Source organism: Rattus rattus, chromosome 7 (genome assembly GCF_011064425.1).
Source record: "Rattus rattus isolate New Zealand chromosome 7, Rrattus_CSIRO_v1, whole genome shotgun sequence".
Taxonomy (NCBI): Eukaryota; Metazoa; Chordata; class Mammalia; order Rodentia; family Muridae; genus Rattus; species Rattus rattus.
In genome coordinates, this window is record NC_046160.1 from 94,323,083 (window position 1) to 94,339,754 (window position 16,672).

Below are 16,672 nucleotides of genomic sequence, written 5' to 3' on the forward strand. Positions count from 1 at the left end.
CCTCTACCCTGCTGTGTGAGGAGGCCAAAGCCAGCAGCACCTGCAAGATGCAAAACAGCCTGCAAGAGACAACTCTGGCTTCCTCTCAGCATGCTGCAAAGGTAGAGTGGCCATGTTCTCATGTTCATAACGAAATAGAAGCTGCAGTACCCAGCAGGCAAAGCAAACATTCTCCTCATAGTAAAGGCCTCAGAAAACCTGTGGACTCCAAGCTGGGGCACCATGGCCTGTCCCCTGGAGTCTTCAGGAAACTCTGTGCAGCATCTAAGGACCTGTGCTCTCCCAAATTAGGCTTCAAGAAACAGCATCACTGGATTTCATGACCTCCACTTCCCATAGCAACACCTTGAGACAAGTGCATTTTAACACCAAGCCTTGACTTCTACTCTGAGTTCATTTGAAAACCAAGAATACAGAAGAGGTTTCTGTGTGTTCCATGAACTACTGACCGCACGTCCAGTGGACCTCTCTCCTAACTGCTCATGACCTTGCTGGTTAGCGCTCATAAACGAATGAGCCCGTAGACTTCCTCATACTAGAAGACAAGCAGTTTATTCCAGTTTTTCCTCCTGTTTTGGAGGCCAAAGGGGTCAAAACAGAGACCGATGCTGGCTTACAGAACCCACTGCTTTTAGTGAAACAAGCTTACAAAGAGTGCTGCCTGCTTAAGCTCATGTCAGGAGTCTGAGGGGGCCTCAGAAACAGAGTGAAGACTGGGGCAGGACTATGCACCCTTAATCTCAGCACTTGAGGGGCAGAGGCAGGAGGATCTCTGTGAGTCTTAGGACAGCCAGAGCTACATAGTGAGGCCCTGCCTCAAAATCAATCAGGCTGGTGAGACGGCTCAGCAGGTAAAGGTGCTTGCTACACAAGAGTTCGATTCCTGGGGTAGACACAAAGGTAAAAGAAAAAGTACCAACACCACGAAGTTGTTTGTCCTCTGATCTCCACCCCCCCATACACACACACACACACACACACACACACACACACACACACACACACACACACACACACACACACACACACATACAGACACCCTAGGGCATGTGTAACCCCCACTCCCATATTATTTCTTTATTTTATCCTTTCAGCTTTTCCCTTGAGGTATAGTTGACAAAACAATTGTGTTCCTGTGCTTTGGTTTTGCTCTTATGTACTTAGTGCATGTCTGTGTGCATGTGCACATGAGCACCCACACATCGTGTGCAAAGGCCAGAGGACACTGGGTGCCTGCCTATCACTCACTCTCTGCCTTCTCTTTAAGACGGTCTCTTATCAAGCCCCCATGAGATCTTCCTGTCTCTGTAGGCTTATAGTGCTGTTACAGGAGTATGCGACCATGCCCAGCTCTCCGCTGGGGATTTGAACACAGATCCTCCTGCTTGCACAGCAAGCACTCTTACCCACCTAGCCATCTCTCCAACCTTCTTCCCTTTGGGGATTAAAAAAACAAATTTTAGACTCATTTATGTGTAGGAATGTGTCCGCCTATATATATGTATAGGCACCGCATGTAGCTGGTACCCAAGGAGGTCAGAAGATGCTATCAGCTATCTCCTCCAGACCTGGAGTTCCAGATGATTATGAGCCACCATGTGGGTGCTGGGAACTAAACTCAGGTTCTCTGGAAGAGCAGCAAGTGACCTTAACCACTGAGCCATTGCTGCACCATGGCATGTAGTGGAGGGTAGAAGACAGCGTGTGGGAATGAGTTCTCTCCTTCCATCGTATAAGCCCTGGGGATTGAACTCAATTCCTTGGGCTTTGGAAGCACATGGTGTCTTTACCCACTGAGCCATCTCCAGCTAACAACCTCTACCCTTTTTAAAATAGTTTTGAGACAGGGCTCATTTTGTAGCCCAGGTTAGTCTGGAACTCAACCTCTCAGAGTTCTGAAACTACAAGGAAACTGATCTCTTATCTTTTTCAAATTAGTGCACACGGCGTACGGGGCACACATGCAAAAGTAAGTGCAGGTGCCCAAAGAGCCAGTAGTGTCAGCTTCTCCCTAGAGTTAGTTGGCGACTGCTGTGGTGGGAACTGGGGATCAAACTTGGATCTTCTCAAAGAGCCGTGCACGCTCTTAACTGCTGAGCCACCTCTCTAGTCTCCTGAACTGACTTCTTCCTCAACGATTTCCAACTAATTGATTCTCAGAGGCCTCACCCTGACCTACCAACACGCTCTGGGTCCTCTGACGCTGAGGCCTGGCTATGCAGAAGCTTTTGCATATGCCTACCTCTAATGCTTTGGGGGAAAGAGACAGGAAATCTACAAATAAGTACACGTCTATGAAAACAACCTCTATTCCTGGATCTCACTTTCCCTGGGGGAGAAATACAGAGGCTGCAAAGTTCTGTTTAAAAAAAAATGTATTTGGTAAAATGCCAAATAGGAAAATACAAAAGCCAAGCTAAATTTTATATACACTATGATTACTGCTATCCAAATACTACGGGGAAGATTAAATCACCGAAAGATTTCTGGAAACATAAGTGGTTTTGTTTAGGTGAAAGGGCTAGACAGTCCTTTTCCTGTTGAAGTCATTTATCTTCTCAAACGGGGGTGGGGGAGTGAGGGGGGGGTGGACGTGTGGGTAACGCTACCAGATCAAGAGCCAGAAGAGCACGACTTTTCCGTGCGAGGACCATGACAGCCACCAATGGCAATGGTACAAGCGTCTGGCTCTCTCAAATCACGGTCTTCCAGATTCCCACAGTCTATCCCCATCTGATGGTTGACTCTCTCATGACTAGGTGCATGTCGGATGAGTTATTCATGAAGGAACCAGAACCTCTGGACCTCTGGGTACCTAAAACTGTCAGAAAACTCTAGCTTCCTTCCATCAGATAGAGCAGCACCACCTAACCCCCTGGACACTCTATTCACCCCTAAAAAAGCTACTCAGTACCTGCCGTGTCCTCCCATAGACTCCATTTATTAAAAAAAATTGAGCCCTGTACTCCTGCCCCCACTTTCTGCAGTCACTCAGCCTCTGGCTGTAAACAACTGTGGCTGAGGCCCAGTCCACTTCAGCTAAGGGGTTAGCAGATGTCTTCTATGCACAGAGGCCTAAGGTTTGGCTGAGGTGACCGGAGACTACCTGGACTCAGAATTTTAGTATGAATGAATGAATGGATGGACGGCAGTCACTTTCACCGTCTGGTGACAAAAATGGGCACCCCAGGCAGGGTATTTGCGTGGCCTATAGAGCAGGCAGGGGCAGGGGTCTGCAGTTCAAGCTTCCATCTGGCAGCCCAGGCGGGGCTGACTCATCACCTTGCAGGTAGGATGAGCTCACTCCCTTCTAGGGCATCCTTGCAAGTAGAAACCCACAGCAGAGAGAGTTCCCATGGCAACAGGCCAGTGCCTCCTCCACAGCCTTCCTCAGAGTGCCTATGCCCACAGTCAGTCTGAATTCTTAGAACATACAGTAAAGGGCCTTGATGCCAGGCATCGCAGAGCCCTCTCCCCGCACAAGCCCCACCCAGCTGCAGGACAGAGTCCAGCCAAGCGCATTCAAGAGCACGTCAATCCCACCGTATCCATTTAGTCCCTCTGGCTAGAGAGCACTATTAGATACCTGACTCAGAGCTAGCCTGCGTCCCCGCACGGCTCCCACAGAGACCTATTTCTGCTTTGGCCCACCCCCACGCAGCCCCTCTCATCTAAACGACAGCCTGTGGCCTCAAACCAACTCAGCTTCCACCAAATATCCCTATGATGCGAGTCTCCACCCTGCCCTACACATGAGCTTCTGTACATGAGATCAATCCGTGGCCCTAAACATGTAGCACACAAGTTGGATGGCTGTGTGCTTCAAAGATCCCAGAACAAGCCTAGTAACTGCTAATTCCCTGTAGATGGCCAGAGCTTATCTCTCTACTGACTCAACCAGGGCTCACCCAGGGCTACCCAATCCCCCCAACTCTTGTATTCCAGCCCACTCCTTCACACTCACTTGGCCCTTTGTCCCCAGAGCTTTCCTGCCCTTGGTTACACTCTGCCCATCTCCACACACCCTACTTCTCCAACACATTTGCCTGACTGGCTCTCTCTCCCTCTTCCTTCTCCTCTTCTTCTCTTCTCTTTTCTTGGGGCAGGAGAGGATTGGCACAGGGTCTTATTCCAGAACTCTGTATTGTCAAGGCTGGACTCAAACATGTAGTGATCCTCCTGTCTCAGCCCCCTGATCCTAGAGTCATAGGTCTGCAGAACCATGCCTACCATGCTGTTTTTTTGTATATGTGTGCCCATGCATGCGCACACACGCACACACACACACACACACACACACACACACACAAACACACACACTGAGAACCTAGGACCTCAAGCATATTCAGCAAATGCTCCACGCATGCGCACACACACACACACACACACACACACACACACACACACGCTGAGAACCTAAGACCTCAAGCATATTCAGCAAATGCTCCCCCACTGAGCTTCATCACCAGTCCTCCAGGTTGGATTTTGACATCAAGTATTACTACTTCCTTACCTGTGGATTTTTAGCTCAGTGTCACTTTACCTGTCTCCTGCAGGGGCTGACCTCTGAGTCCTTAGAATATGCCAGCCTGGGACTCTCACCCACTTGTCGCCTCATTGGCAGAGATCACACGCCTGGCTGTTATCTGGATGGAACAAAGGCTTAAGGGAGGTAGGTGCCTCATAATCACCAGATGGAACAATGGTGCCTGTGGTCCTAAGACTCTAACAGAGCAGAAAATGCTTATTGCTCAGTATTGATCACCAAAAGACTCAGATCTCAGGCTGTGTCCTGGTTGTGAACTGACACACAGCACATCTGTTAAATACAGATGTCAGGCAGTGTGGCGCATGCCTTTAATCCCAGCACTCAGGAGGCAGAGGCAGACAGATCTCTGAAGAGTTCCAGGACTACACAGAAGGGTGGCCAGGCGGGCTAAAAGTTTGGGCTCAGGATATGTCTCAGCAGATAAAGATGTCTGCTACCAATCCCAAAGACCTGAGTTCAATCCCCGGGACCCACAGTATAAGGTGAGAACCAACTCCTGCAAGTTGCCCTCTGACCACACACATACCATGTCAGAAACAAAAGAAACAATGTTAAGTGAAAATAAGTAACTAAGCCGCAGCAAACGTGGGTTGAGCAGAAGAACTAGATGTAGCTGGCTAGAATGCTCTCCTTCCTAACTTTCAAGTGTAAGAATTGCATGTACCTGCTAACCACCCACTTCAGACACTGTCATGGCACCCAGTCAATGATGCATGCTGTTAGTTCAAACCCGTTGGTAACTGCCTGCATGAGGAGAGGGTGGATGCTCATTTGTACTAAGACGGCATCTCCTCTCCTTAGCCTTTCTACTCCAGTCACTCCCAGCAGGTCACAAGAGCATGCAGATCTCAGTGCACGAGCTGCACAGTGAATTGTCCAGGCACGATCTGAAGCTAATTTGCATGACTTCTTCTGTGCCTGCATGAAAATTTCCTGTAAGTTCTGCATCATGCATGCAAAATCATGCATGCAACACACAGGCATCATGGGTCAGGGCAGGAGTCAGAATCAGCCTCCAAGGAGATGACACTGTCTTTAGATTCTAAAGTATTTGCTATCTTCACTCGATGTAGGAATGAACTGGCTGGTGGCATTTGTGACAGCGAGCCATGCTGATGTGCCCAAAATAATAAAAAAAAACAGAGAGAGCCTTCTCTTTCCAACTTGGGAGCAGAGGGGGAGCCTTCTGGACTCCCATCTACTCCACCTAAATTTAAATTTATCCCTCAACCCCAACAGTGACTACAGGGAGTCAGGGAAGGACTTTAAGGAGCCTCCCATCCCCAGGGGGTACCATACAGCATTTCCTCCAACAAAGAAGCCACTTTTCTTCAAGGGTTGGGGCTCCAAACCTTACAGCTCTTCTGAGAGCTCACTGGATCCCAGGTGCAACACCAGCTTGGAGCACAGACACAAAGATCACACAGAGGCCTCTGCAGAGGAGCCATGGCCTTAGCCAGATGGGGTGGCTCACACGTGTAATCTCTGCTACCAAGACAGAATGTTCTAAGATTGACATCTAGTGTATGCAGTAAGCTACAGGCCACAGTGAGTTACAGGACAGGACCCTCTCTCAGCAAACAAAAGCAAGAGAGAAAGAATCATGGTCCTTGGAGTCGGATCCTAGCTCTGTCATTTACCAGCTACAGGACAGTCACTATACCCCTCTGGACCTCAGCTTCCCCAGGTGTGAAATGGTGGCTACGAGACCTTGGATAGGTTCCTACGTGGAAAGTATTTGCTGGGTTAACTTCTCCGTCCACAGAAGAGAACACAGCTCCAGCCACATGCTATGAGACAGGTTTGCACCCACACTGCCCAATATTAAAGTTACCACTATTGCTCTGGGTCACGGGACAATGAGGATGCCTCTGAGCCTACACTGTTGGGAGGTTTTTGTCATTGTGTGAACAGGACTGTGCACTCACACAAAGCTAAGCCTATGGCCTCCTGTACGCCCAGATTAGATACTGTAGCCTATTGCTCCCAGGTGGAAAGTCTACAGAATACACCATTGTTCTGACTGCGGTAGGCTAGTATAACACAGTGGCAAGGCAGAGGTGCGAGAGGAACCCTCGGCAAGAGCTGGCAGTGTGGCTCAGCGGAGAGTGTGCTTGCCTGGTGTGCACAAAACCTCAGGCTTGATTCCTAGCACAGCTCTAACCAGGTGTGATGTCCCATGCCTATGATTCCGAGCACTTAGTGGACACTGGAGAATCAGAAATCCCAAGTCGGTCGTGGGAGAGCCCTAGGACCTTGAGTTGTGTGCAAGCATGAGCTGGTGGCGGGGAGTGGTGCGCTCTGTTTGGAGCGCCTTGTCCACAGAGGTAAGGGAGCACGTGGGCCCGGACCATCTGGGGAACAAATACTACTACGTTGCCGAGTACAAGAACTGGAGAGGGCAGACTATTCGAGAGAAAAGGATTGTAGAAACAGCAAACAGAAGAGAGGTAGACTATGAAGCAGGAGACATCCCAACAGAGGGGGAAACGTGGATCAGAAGAAACAGAAAGACTCCACCTACTATGGCGGAAATACTAAAGAATGAAAAATACAGAGAAGAAATTAAAATAAAAAGTCAAGATTTTTATGAAAAAGATAAACTCGGTAAAGAAACCAGTGAAGAACTCTTGCCTTCACCTACTGCAACTCAAATTAAAGGGCAAGCCTCTGCCCACTATTTTGGGAAGGAAGAACCCTCAGTGGCTCCCACCAGCACTGGCAAAACCTTCCAGCCAGGATCCTGGGTGCCAGGAGACAGCAAAAGACAGAGTCAGTGAATGCATGCGCTGTGGTGACGTCATATGGATATCGTTATTTTAACAAATAAAGAGATTAAAAGTTGAAAAAAAGAAAGAAATCCCAAGTCGTCCTCCGCCACACAGTGCACTGGAAGCCAGCATGGGCTTCCGAAGAGGAAGAGAGAGACAGCAGAGGCAACAAGATCGTCGTCGTCGTCAGCAGCAGCAGTTACGTAACCTCAGAGGACCATCAGGTCCTCGGTCCCCGCGATGCATACAGCCCACCAGGCTCCCTCACTCAGCCCCTTGCACCCAGTCCGGGTGACAGTGGGTACCTGAAACTTTACTTGAAAGGAAGGAATCACTGAGGTGGGCCATTAGAGGGCCGGCCTCAGACTGGCTTCTGGTTATCTTTATATCACTGTGTTCACCTCCCTGGGATTTTCTGCAATGAGTGGCCCAGCCCCAAGCCCAGAAGCTCCCAGAAGTTTGGTGACTGCTTTACATACAGCCTAGGGAGACCCTCCCAGGCCCAGGATGCTGTGGGCCAGGCTAAACCGTGGGTTGTGGCTTCTGAGCCTCCTACCACTTTCTGTTCACTGAGTGTGAGGTGCTGGGGGTGTTAGTCTTACAGAGCTAGTGTGGCGGTCTGTCTGCTCTGACAGCCTAGGTGAGTTCTCAAAGAGTTGATCTGGGCACCTGTCCAAAGAGCCAAGTGTCCCCTACTTTGTTATGGGAATATAACAAGACAGTTGGCAGCAGTCAGCAGAGACTCTACAACAGAGGGTCACCATGACCACAGCAGCTCCGAAGAGTGGAGGCCTGGAATACCTACAGACCAGGGAGGGACTTTACTCAGGGCTGCCTATAGCAGCAGGACCAATAGCAAGTTCCTGGGTGCTAGGAGGGTTGCCTTGACAGAAGCTGGCCCAACAGACCTCACTTCCAAGACCATCCTTGGTGCTGAAAGCCAATCAAGGAAATGTGGAGGGATAATAAGCCTTCCTATGACCCCAGGCTACCCCTATCTCAACCACTTGATACATGTGGGACATCAGGCAGGGCCACCTCCTTGCTCCTTAGGAATGTGCTGTGCTATTAATTCAGAAGAGCATCTCCCGGGACCTGGGGAAGTAGAGGCTCAGCTCCATCTCTGAGAGGCGTCCATGTTCCAGGCAGGGCTGGGACATCACCAGCAGAAGGAAGGCAGCTGGGACAGCAGGTAGCTCCATGTGCTCTGAACAAGGAAATCCTTGCCATGTTTAGCCTCCCCCACAAAGAGTTGTGTGAGCTGCAGCACATCGCAGCGCCACTTCTCCAGAAGGTGGTTACCATGATTCACCTAGAGTGCAGGAACTGGACTCAGTACAGGACCGGGCATGTGGGAGTCGAGTATGAGCTGTAATCACCAGGACTGTCACTACCACTACCATCACCACCCCCTCCACGCTGCTGGGTCCCTGTAGCCCTGCTCACACGCAAACTCACGGGCCAGTCTAGGATGATCAGTGTATAGAAACTTATCTGCCCATCCCTATCTCTAACTTGCAAAATTCACTTGAAATTGGGCCCCCCACATACTGGCCAGAAGCCCAAAGAGCTTTATCTGCCTCAGAATACAGTGTGTCAGAGCTGGGCATGTCCACTCTCAGGTTCTTGAGCCCACTTGAAGGGATGGGAAAAGACAGTTCCTTCCCATGTGTCTGTAAAGACAAAGCCAGCCTCACACGGAATAAGATCATAGCAGAGTGCCCCTGGCCAAGTCAGACTGCAGCTAGACACTCTCATTTCTTCATCCACATAACCTTCCAGGTCCCTTCTGACTTGGCATCCTGTGATTTGCTTTCTTCAAACTGGTGTTGGAGAAAGAAGGGTGAGAGCAGGCTCTGAATTTGAATGAGTGAGGGGCAAGGCCGACTGTGACACCAGTTCTTCTTAGATTCCATGCAAAAAGTCTTGCCTGGTTCTTGGACCCACTGAACCCACAGAGCTCACAGGACAAGAAAGTTCCCTCACACAAGTGATGGTGGCCAAGGCAACCCTGGAGCTGATTATGTCAGCCTACCTTGCAACAGGCAGAGACAGTCCCTATTCTCCTTGAACCTCCCATCCTAGATCATGCCTGGAGCAGCCAGGCTAAGGGACAGAAGCTAAGGTACCACTGATAACTCCAAACAAAGTCTCACCCAGATGTCCTGGGGCAACTGGCTTCCCACTCAAGGCCACACCCTAGCCAAGCATTTCCGGAGTCAAGACAAAGAAGGCTGAGCCTACGTCATGGAACACTGACTTCTGGGTAAGGGAAGGACATTCACTTGGTTCTATCCACCTGGCCCTGCTCACCATTCAGGTGAGGAGACCGAGAGTACAGAAAGTTCCCACAAGTAAGACTGCAGAAGGCTTAGCTTCAGGGACAGGCTGGGAAGCCCACTGGCCCATCTTAAAATCACCCGAAGAAGTAGCTTGAGTCTGCTGAGCGTCCCTTCATAAGGGACCAACATGGCTAGGGAGATGGCTCAGTGGTTAAGAGCATTTACTGCTCTACGGAGGACTTGAGTTCAAGTCTCAGCCACAATGTTAGGCGGCTCACAGCCACCTGTAACTACAGCTCCAGGGGATCTGATGCTCTCTTCTGGACTCTGTTGGAACCCAAACACAAGTGTACACACACTCACATAGACACATGAATAAAAATAAAAACAAACCTTAAAAGAAAAAGTCTACCACCGACAAGTCAAGAACAGTGGCACGCACCCTTAGTCCCAGCCCTTGAGAGGCAGAGGTGGGCGACCCTCTCTGCGTTTGAGATCTGCCTGCTCACTACAGAGTTCCAGACAGCCAGAGCTACACAGCCGAGACCCTGTCTCAAAACAAACAGACAAAGAAAAGGGGAGGGAGGGAGGGAGGCAGACACCAAACACCAACAAGGTCCAGGCCTTGGAGATGATTCCCACGTGGTAATCCATGACCCTGAGCACCACCTTAACCTTAACCACCGGCATGAAGCACTGACCACCATTCTGTGATTATAACCAACCTGGGTAATAAGCCATGGTCAGCTATGGCTGGTCCAGCACCAACAAAAACCCCTGGGTCTCCTGAGGCTTTGGAACTTTATATCACCAGTGCTCCTGTGCTGAGGGAACAGGACAGGACTCTGCCAAGCAGCTCTTCAAAAGGGACAGGGTCCCAAATGCCACTCTCCAAAGTCCTGACAAGGAAGTGGCAAGAGAACCAAGGCTTTACTAGACACCATGACCTGGCCCCAAGGTTCCATCTAGTTCCACACCTATAGTGATTTGAATAGGAATCGCCCCATAGACTCTTGCGTTTAAATGCTTGGCCTATAGGAAGTGGCACTATTGGGAGGTGTTGGAGTAGATGTGGCCTTGCTAGAAGAAGTGTGTCACCATAGGGGTGGACTTTGAGGTCTCCTTTGAGGACTGTGAGCCATGCCCACAGGTGGCACAGGTCTTTACCTGCTGCCTGCTGATGAAGATGCAGAGCTCTCAGCCCCTTCTCCATCACCATGTCTGCCTGCTGTTATGTTTCCTGCCATGGCGATAATGGACTGAACCTCTGAACAGCCCAAATTAAAGGTCCTTTATGAGAGTTACCTCTGGTCATGGTGTCTCTTCACAGCAATAGAAACCCTAAGAAAATAAATACTAAGGTGGCTAAAGACAGCAGGCTAAGGCCCACCCTCAGGGAGAGCACTCAACATTAGCCCAGCCAGAGAAGAAGGAAAACCGAGACCTTAGTTTGATCTCCAAGCAAACACAAAAGGACCAGAAACTCCTTAAGACTTTCTGAAGCAGGGATCCCAGCCAAATATCCAACCTCCAGGGAGAAAGCAGTGGGATGGTGGGGGAGGGGCCAGCATGGATAGTCCCTCCGGAAAGAAATCTGGAGTGTGCACGTGGCTAAGAGGAAAACCATAGCTGGACTGTCTTCAAGGAAGCTGAGAGGTGATCAACAGCACCCTCGTGACGAACACAAAGGGCACAGTAACAGGAGGCCTAGCAGAGTCTGAGCTCATCCAATGCTCTGACCCAGTCCAATGATGAGAATGGTTCCAAGCTACACCTGAATCTGAGGAACCAACCAGACCTCTGTCCTGAACCCAGGACACAACCTCATGGCTGGAGTAGAACTGGTCACTCAGACCCTGACACACAAGACTTTCCTGCTGAATTTTCCTGCTACCCAGACCCCTGGCCAGAGGCGCACAGTGAGCTGGGAAACAGCCCCTTCACACAAGCTTCTGTGTGCCTTGTCATCAGGGAGCAGGACGGCGCCTGTCAGGGAGACTTTTGAAGACTCACACTTGCCACACCAAGGCACCTCAGATCACTGATCCTCCAAATGTCCTCAGAGCCAAGAGTTTCACAGTGATGCTCTGAGACAGTATAGCAAGTCTGCCAACATATCTGTCTCCTCCAAGTTTCTCACCAGCCCATCCTGGAAGCCCAGGTGCCAACTGGGCAAGGAAACAGCTATGTGGCTGACAGCCAGGGAGAATAAGGGGGGGGGCAAAGAAGCCTGGCAGGGACAGGGGTGACATGCTGTCATCCCACTAGCTGTCCTTGGGACTGAATAACAGGGGTTTACCATGGCTCCTGTCTCTGCTGTTTTCTAAAACTCTTATGCTCATCTAAGCCCGCGACAGGAATGTCTGTTTCACAGAGTACAAGTAGCTTCTGGAACCCTAGTTTCAATTCCTATCACCACTGAAAACCAGGCTTGGTGGAACTCACCTGTAAGTCCAATACTTAGAAATGGAAGAAAAAGGATCACAAGTTCAAGGTCATACATGAGACTCTATCCCAAACAAGTCAAAAAGATAGAAAGATAGATAGATAGATAGATAGATAGATAGATAGATAGATAGATAGATAGATAGATAGGTAGGTAGGTAGATAGATAGATAAATAGATAATGCATGGATGGATGGATAGATGGTAGATAGATAGATGATGAATGGATGGATGGATGGATGATGCATGCATGGATGGATGGATGGATAGACAGATGAATGGATGGATAGATAGATAGACAGACAGACAGCCATGATAGAAAGAAAAATGCTACTCTGGGAAAGACAATAACAAGGAAGTGTAAGTCCTCAAGACCCTAACCTCAAAGCCCTAGGATGGCAGTCAGGACATGGAAGCAGGTAACCGCAGGGCATGGGAGTTAGATGCCAAAAAACAGGCTTAGGAAAAATGACAACACTGAGACTGACTTCTGAGATAGGCTACCACAGAGGCAGGAAGCTGGGCCCTGGCTTTACCTGCCACCTGCAAGGAAAAATGAAACCTGAGCAAAGCCTCAACAGTGTGCAATGGGGGCTATGAGCTTCTCCAGCATCCATCTATCTATCCACCCATCCACCCACCCACCCATCATCCATCCACCCACCCACCCACCATCCATCCACCCATCATCCATCCATCCATCCATCCATCCATCCATCCATCCATCCATCCATCCACCCATCCACCCACCCACCTATCATCCATCCATCCACCCACCCATCATCCATCCACCTACCCATCATCCATCCACCCATCCACCCACCCATCTATCATCTATCCATCTACCCATATACCCACCCATCTATCATCCATCCATCCACCCATCTACCCACCTTTCATCTATCTATCTATCTACCCACCTATCATCTATCCACCTACCCATCTACCCATCATCCATCTCACCTACTTACCTATCTGTCTATCTGTCTGTCTATCTATCTATCTATCTATCTATCTATCTATCTATCTATCTATCTACCTACCTACCTACCTACCTATCTATCTATTTTATTTTATGTGTATTAGTATTTTGCCTGCATGTATGTCTGTGTGAAGGTGTCAGATCCCCAGGAACTGGAGTTACAGACAATTGTGAGCATCTGTGTGGGTACTGGGGATTGAACTTAGGGCCTCTGGAAGAGCAGTCAGAGCTCTTAACTACTGAGCTACCTTAACCACTGAGCCATATTAACCACTGAGCCATCTCTCCAGCTCCATTACCTCCAGTGTTAAAATGGTCACGGATACATGCCAGCTGCCTGGACAGGATTAAGATGACCATATGCTTATTAACAAAACATCACGCTCAGGATACAGGTTCACACCACCAGGGAAGCCAATGGGATTCCAGAAAGGAGTGCTCCTGGACTCCTTTCAAATGTGCCATTGCCTTAAAATAGAACTCTAAAGCCAGCATGCTCTTTAAGAACTAGCTTCAAAAGCAGACACTCTAGAAACCCCTGCTGTGCTCACCTGAACCTTTCGGGTCTTTCCAGGAACCTTCACTTCCCTGCCAGCCATTCCATCTCAAGTGCTGCACGTGAGCCCTAAATGCAAGCCTATCTAGGAAATGCCATGAATGTTAACCCACAGTACTACAGACATCTGCTTCAGTGGGACACATGAACAGTCACTGTCACAGGCCCAGGATGGTACACCCCCAAGTTGGACCTGCTCTTTAACCAGGGGCTTCTATGGAGAAAGGCCCAGGGCAGGGTTCCCCAATCAGGCACTCCTGGCTGTCAAAGTGACCCTACCACTCAGGGCCAAGCAGCCTCAGTAGGGCGGCAGTAGACAGGCCCAAGAGCAAGCATCAAAGCTGTAGTTCTTAATTTTCAAAAGAAACGTAGAAAGCCAGGCGTGGTGATGCACACCTTTAGTCTCAGCACTCGGCAAGCAGAGGCAGGTGAATCTCTGAGTTCCTGGCCAGCCTGGTCTACAGAGTGAGTCCCAGGACAGCCAGGGCTACAGAGCAGCCCTGTCACAAAACAAAAGAAATAAATAAGTAAATATGTATTGACGTACAAACACAGATAAGAAAAAGTTACAAATATATTTAATCAGGGTCTAAGATTACTGTTGTTTAACTTCGAAAAATAATTTATTCCGTTATACCTTAACTTGTTTTATGCACCTGTGCAAATATGTGGAGGTCAAAGGACAACTCCCGGCAACTGGTTCTTTTCTTCTTTCATGTGGGTTCAAGGCACTGGACTCAGGCTGTCAGGCTTAGCATTAGCAGCAAGACTTTTTTATTGCTAAGCCACCTCACCAGCCCCGCATTGCTTAACTTAAATTTTAAAAGGAGACGAGAGTGGGGGCGTCATTCTGGTCTAGGATGCACAAAGTCCTAGCTAGATTACATTCCCAGAACCACAGAACAATACAGAGAGTGGGGGTGATCCAGAGAAAAGGGAGTGAGTGAGCTCAGGGCCCCATGTGCACAGATACCTCCAGTCCTGTCCATAGTAACCCGAAGGGCAGGAAACAGGGATCTGGGCCCAGTGCCCGCCTCCAGGAAAACACATTCATGTGCCTCCTCATCCCAGCTCCCAGAGCTGAGTCTGGAAAAGCACTTTTGGGTTCCTGGAAAGAAAAGCCCTTTGGAAATATCGGGAACTGGACTGGAAGGTGCCATTATGTATTATCTGGAGGATGTCTGTGGTGTTTGAAGGGAACCACTCCCCCAGAGTCAAGACTTCAGCCAGAAACAACAGAGGGGCTGCTGGCAGCCAGCGAGACACAAAGGGGCCTATGCTTCAGGCAACAAGGCAGAGCAGGGCAGGGCCCCATTTCCTAGGCTAGCACTGGGCTGAGAGGGATTAAAAGTTCCGCTTTTTCTCCATCCCTCAAAACAAGCTGTCTGGCCTCTCTATGTGGGACGTGAGAAGAGAGGATCTGACCCTCACAACACTTCCATCCGAAAGGGAATGGGTCTCATGTCCTACAAGGGAAGGCAAGATACACTAAGAGATTTGCCTGAAGGAGGTCGTTCACCTCCAGGTTCTGTCTCCTGTGGCTTTCACCTACAGAGGATTGAAAAGCGGGACCCAACACCATCTTTCTCCCATCATATTCACCTCTGCAGATGACTTTAAAAGGGGCAACTTTCCCTGGAAGAGCCCATACCGATATTTGACGTCTGTCTTTTTTTGAGACTCCTCTTTGAGAAACCCACAGTCATGCTTGCAGGTGTACCTTACTTTCTTCTGAGCACCTTTCTTTCCCTTTATCCTTGTGTTTAAGCCTACACTCAAGTATCTTTCTTCAAAAGAGGCGCATAGTAGCTCATACCTGTCACGTGCCTATCATTCTAGCATTCAGGGCACTGAAACAGAATTGTTGGGCGTTTACGACCAGAGTGGGCTACACAGTGAGTTCCAGGTCAGCCTGGGCTACAGAGCAAAAACCTGTCTCAAACAACTAAAATAAGTCTTCAGGGCCCTATAGGCCGTGGCTTGGTTAACACAGACCAGGGCCTGCAACCCCACTCCAGACGGCCCCACAAACTCCAACCACCGTGCAGCAGTAGCAAGGTTAAGCAAAGAGGGACCCTCCCACCTGGCTGTCTTTCCACCCAGAACCAACAGCTGGGGCCTCTGGTTTAGACCCTCTGAGGCCTAGGATGTTCAACGTTGGGGCTCAATAAATGGCACTATCCTTCAGCAGGAGATATTTCCTCAGCCTGGCCCAGAAACCTCCAGTCCTGTCATGGCAAAACCAGCCTAGGCCTCAACTTTCCCCTATATCATTCTGAACATCACTATGAAGGCTTAAAGTGTGGACACCTGTAATCAAAACAGTCCTGCTGCCTGGGGCAAAGCCTGTCTGGTGCCCTCTTCCCCAGGTGACCATAAACAAAGGACAGGGCAGGTGAGAGAAGGAAGCTGCAAGGAGGGAGAGTTGCTGAACCCCAAAGCAGAGGAAGCTACTCCCCAAAAGCCGGAGTCAGGGCCAAGAGCAGCTTGGGGTGCACAATGTGGCCACTGGCACCCCCCCCACACACACTTTGGAAGTGTCTGCATCAGCTAGGATCTGTCAAGCTAAGAGACCCTCCAAAGACTTTGGCCCAAACTCCCCCTAAACATTCAAGTTGTGTCCAGACCTTGGTTAAGGTCACCTAACTTTTCTGAACCTCATTTTCTCTACCCTAACATGGAGATGAGTCCTCACAAGTTTGCTCATCACCATTAAAGGCAAGAAATCACATCATGATTAACACAAGAGTATAAATGTGACAAACCATGAATCACAGAATGAGCCCTTGACTACAAACCACCCTGAGGTATTATTCACTCACATTTAAGACTCAGTTAAAACATAAGCCCCTTCACAGCAGAGGGTGTGTCTACTGATGGCTAAAAATCAGAACTCGGAAGCTAATCTGCCTAGCTTTGCTCTTAAGTCAGCTTATTCACTGGTCAGCTCCTGGGCAAGCTACTTCTGTATCTCAGTTTCCGGTCTACCAAAGTAGACTAACAGTGCCTTCCTTGAAGAGGCATGCAGACTGAGGTCATCTCAGTCAGTTAACCTTAATCACTGTGAGCTGTTGGTCCTTTTACTTA

At 49.4% G+C, this 16,672-nt stretch overlaps 2 protein-coding genes across 4 annotated transcripts in view; one reads left to right on the forward strand and one right to left on the reverse strand.

Moving 5' to 3' along the window:
- Nucleotides 1-16,672, reverse strand: part of Actn1 (actinin alpha 1) — a 94,426-nt gene that overhangs the window by 69,128 nt on the left and 8,626 nt on the right. The window lies entirely within an intron of this gene.
- Nucleotides 6,823-7,329, forward strand: LOC116905212 (NADH dehydrogenase [ubiquinone] 1 alpha subcomplex assembly factor 2-like). Its single transcript, XM_032908027.1, has one exon. The coding sequence runs from the start codon at nt 6,823-6,825 to the stop codon at nt 7,327-7,329; it is 507 nt and encodes a 168-aa protein (XP_032763918.1).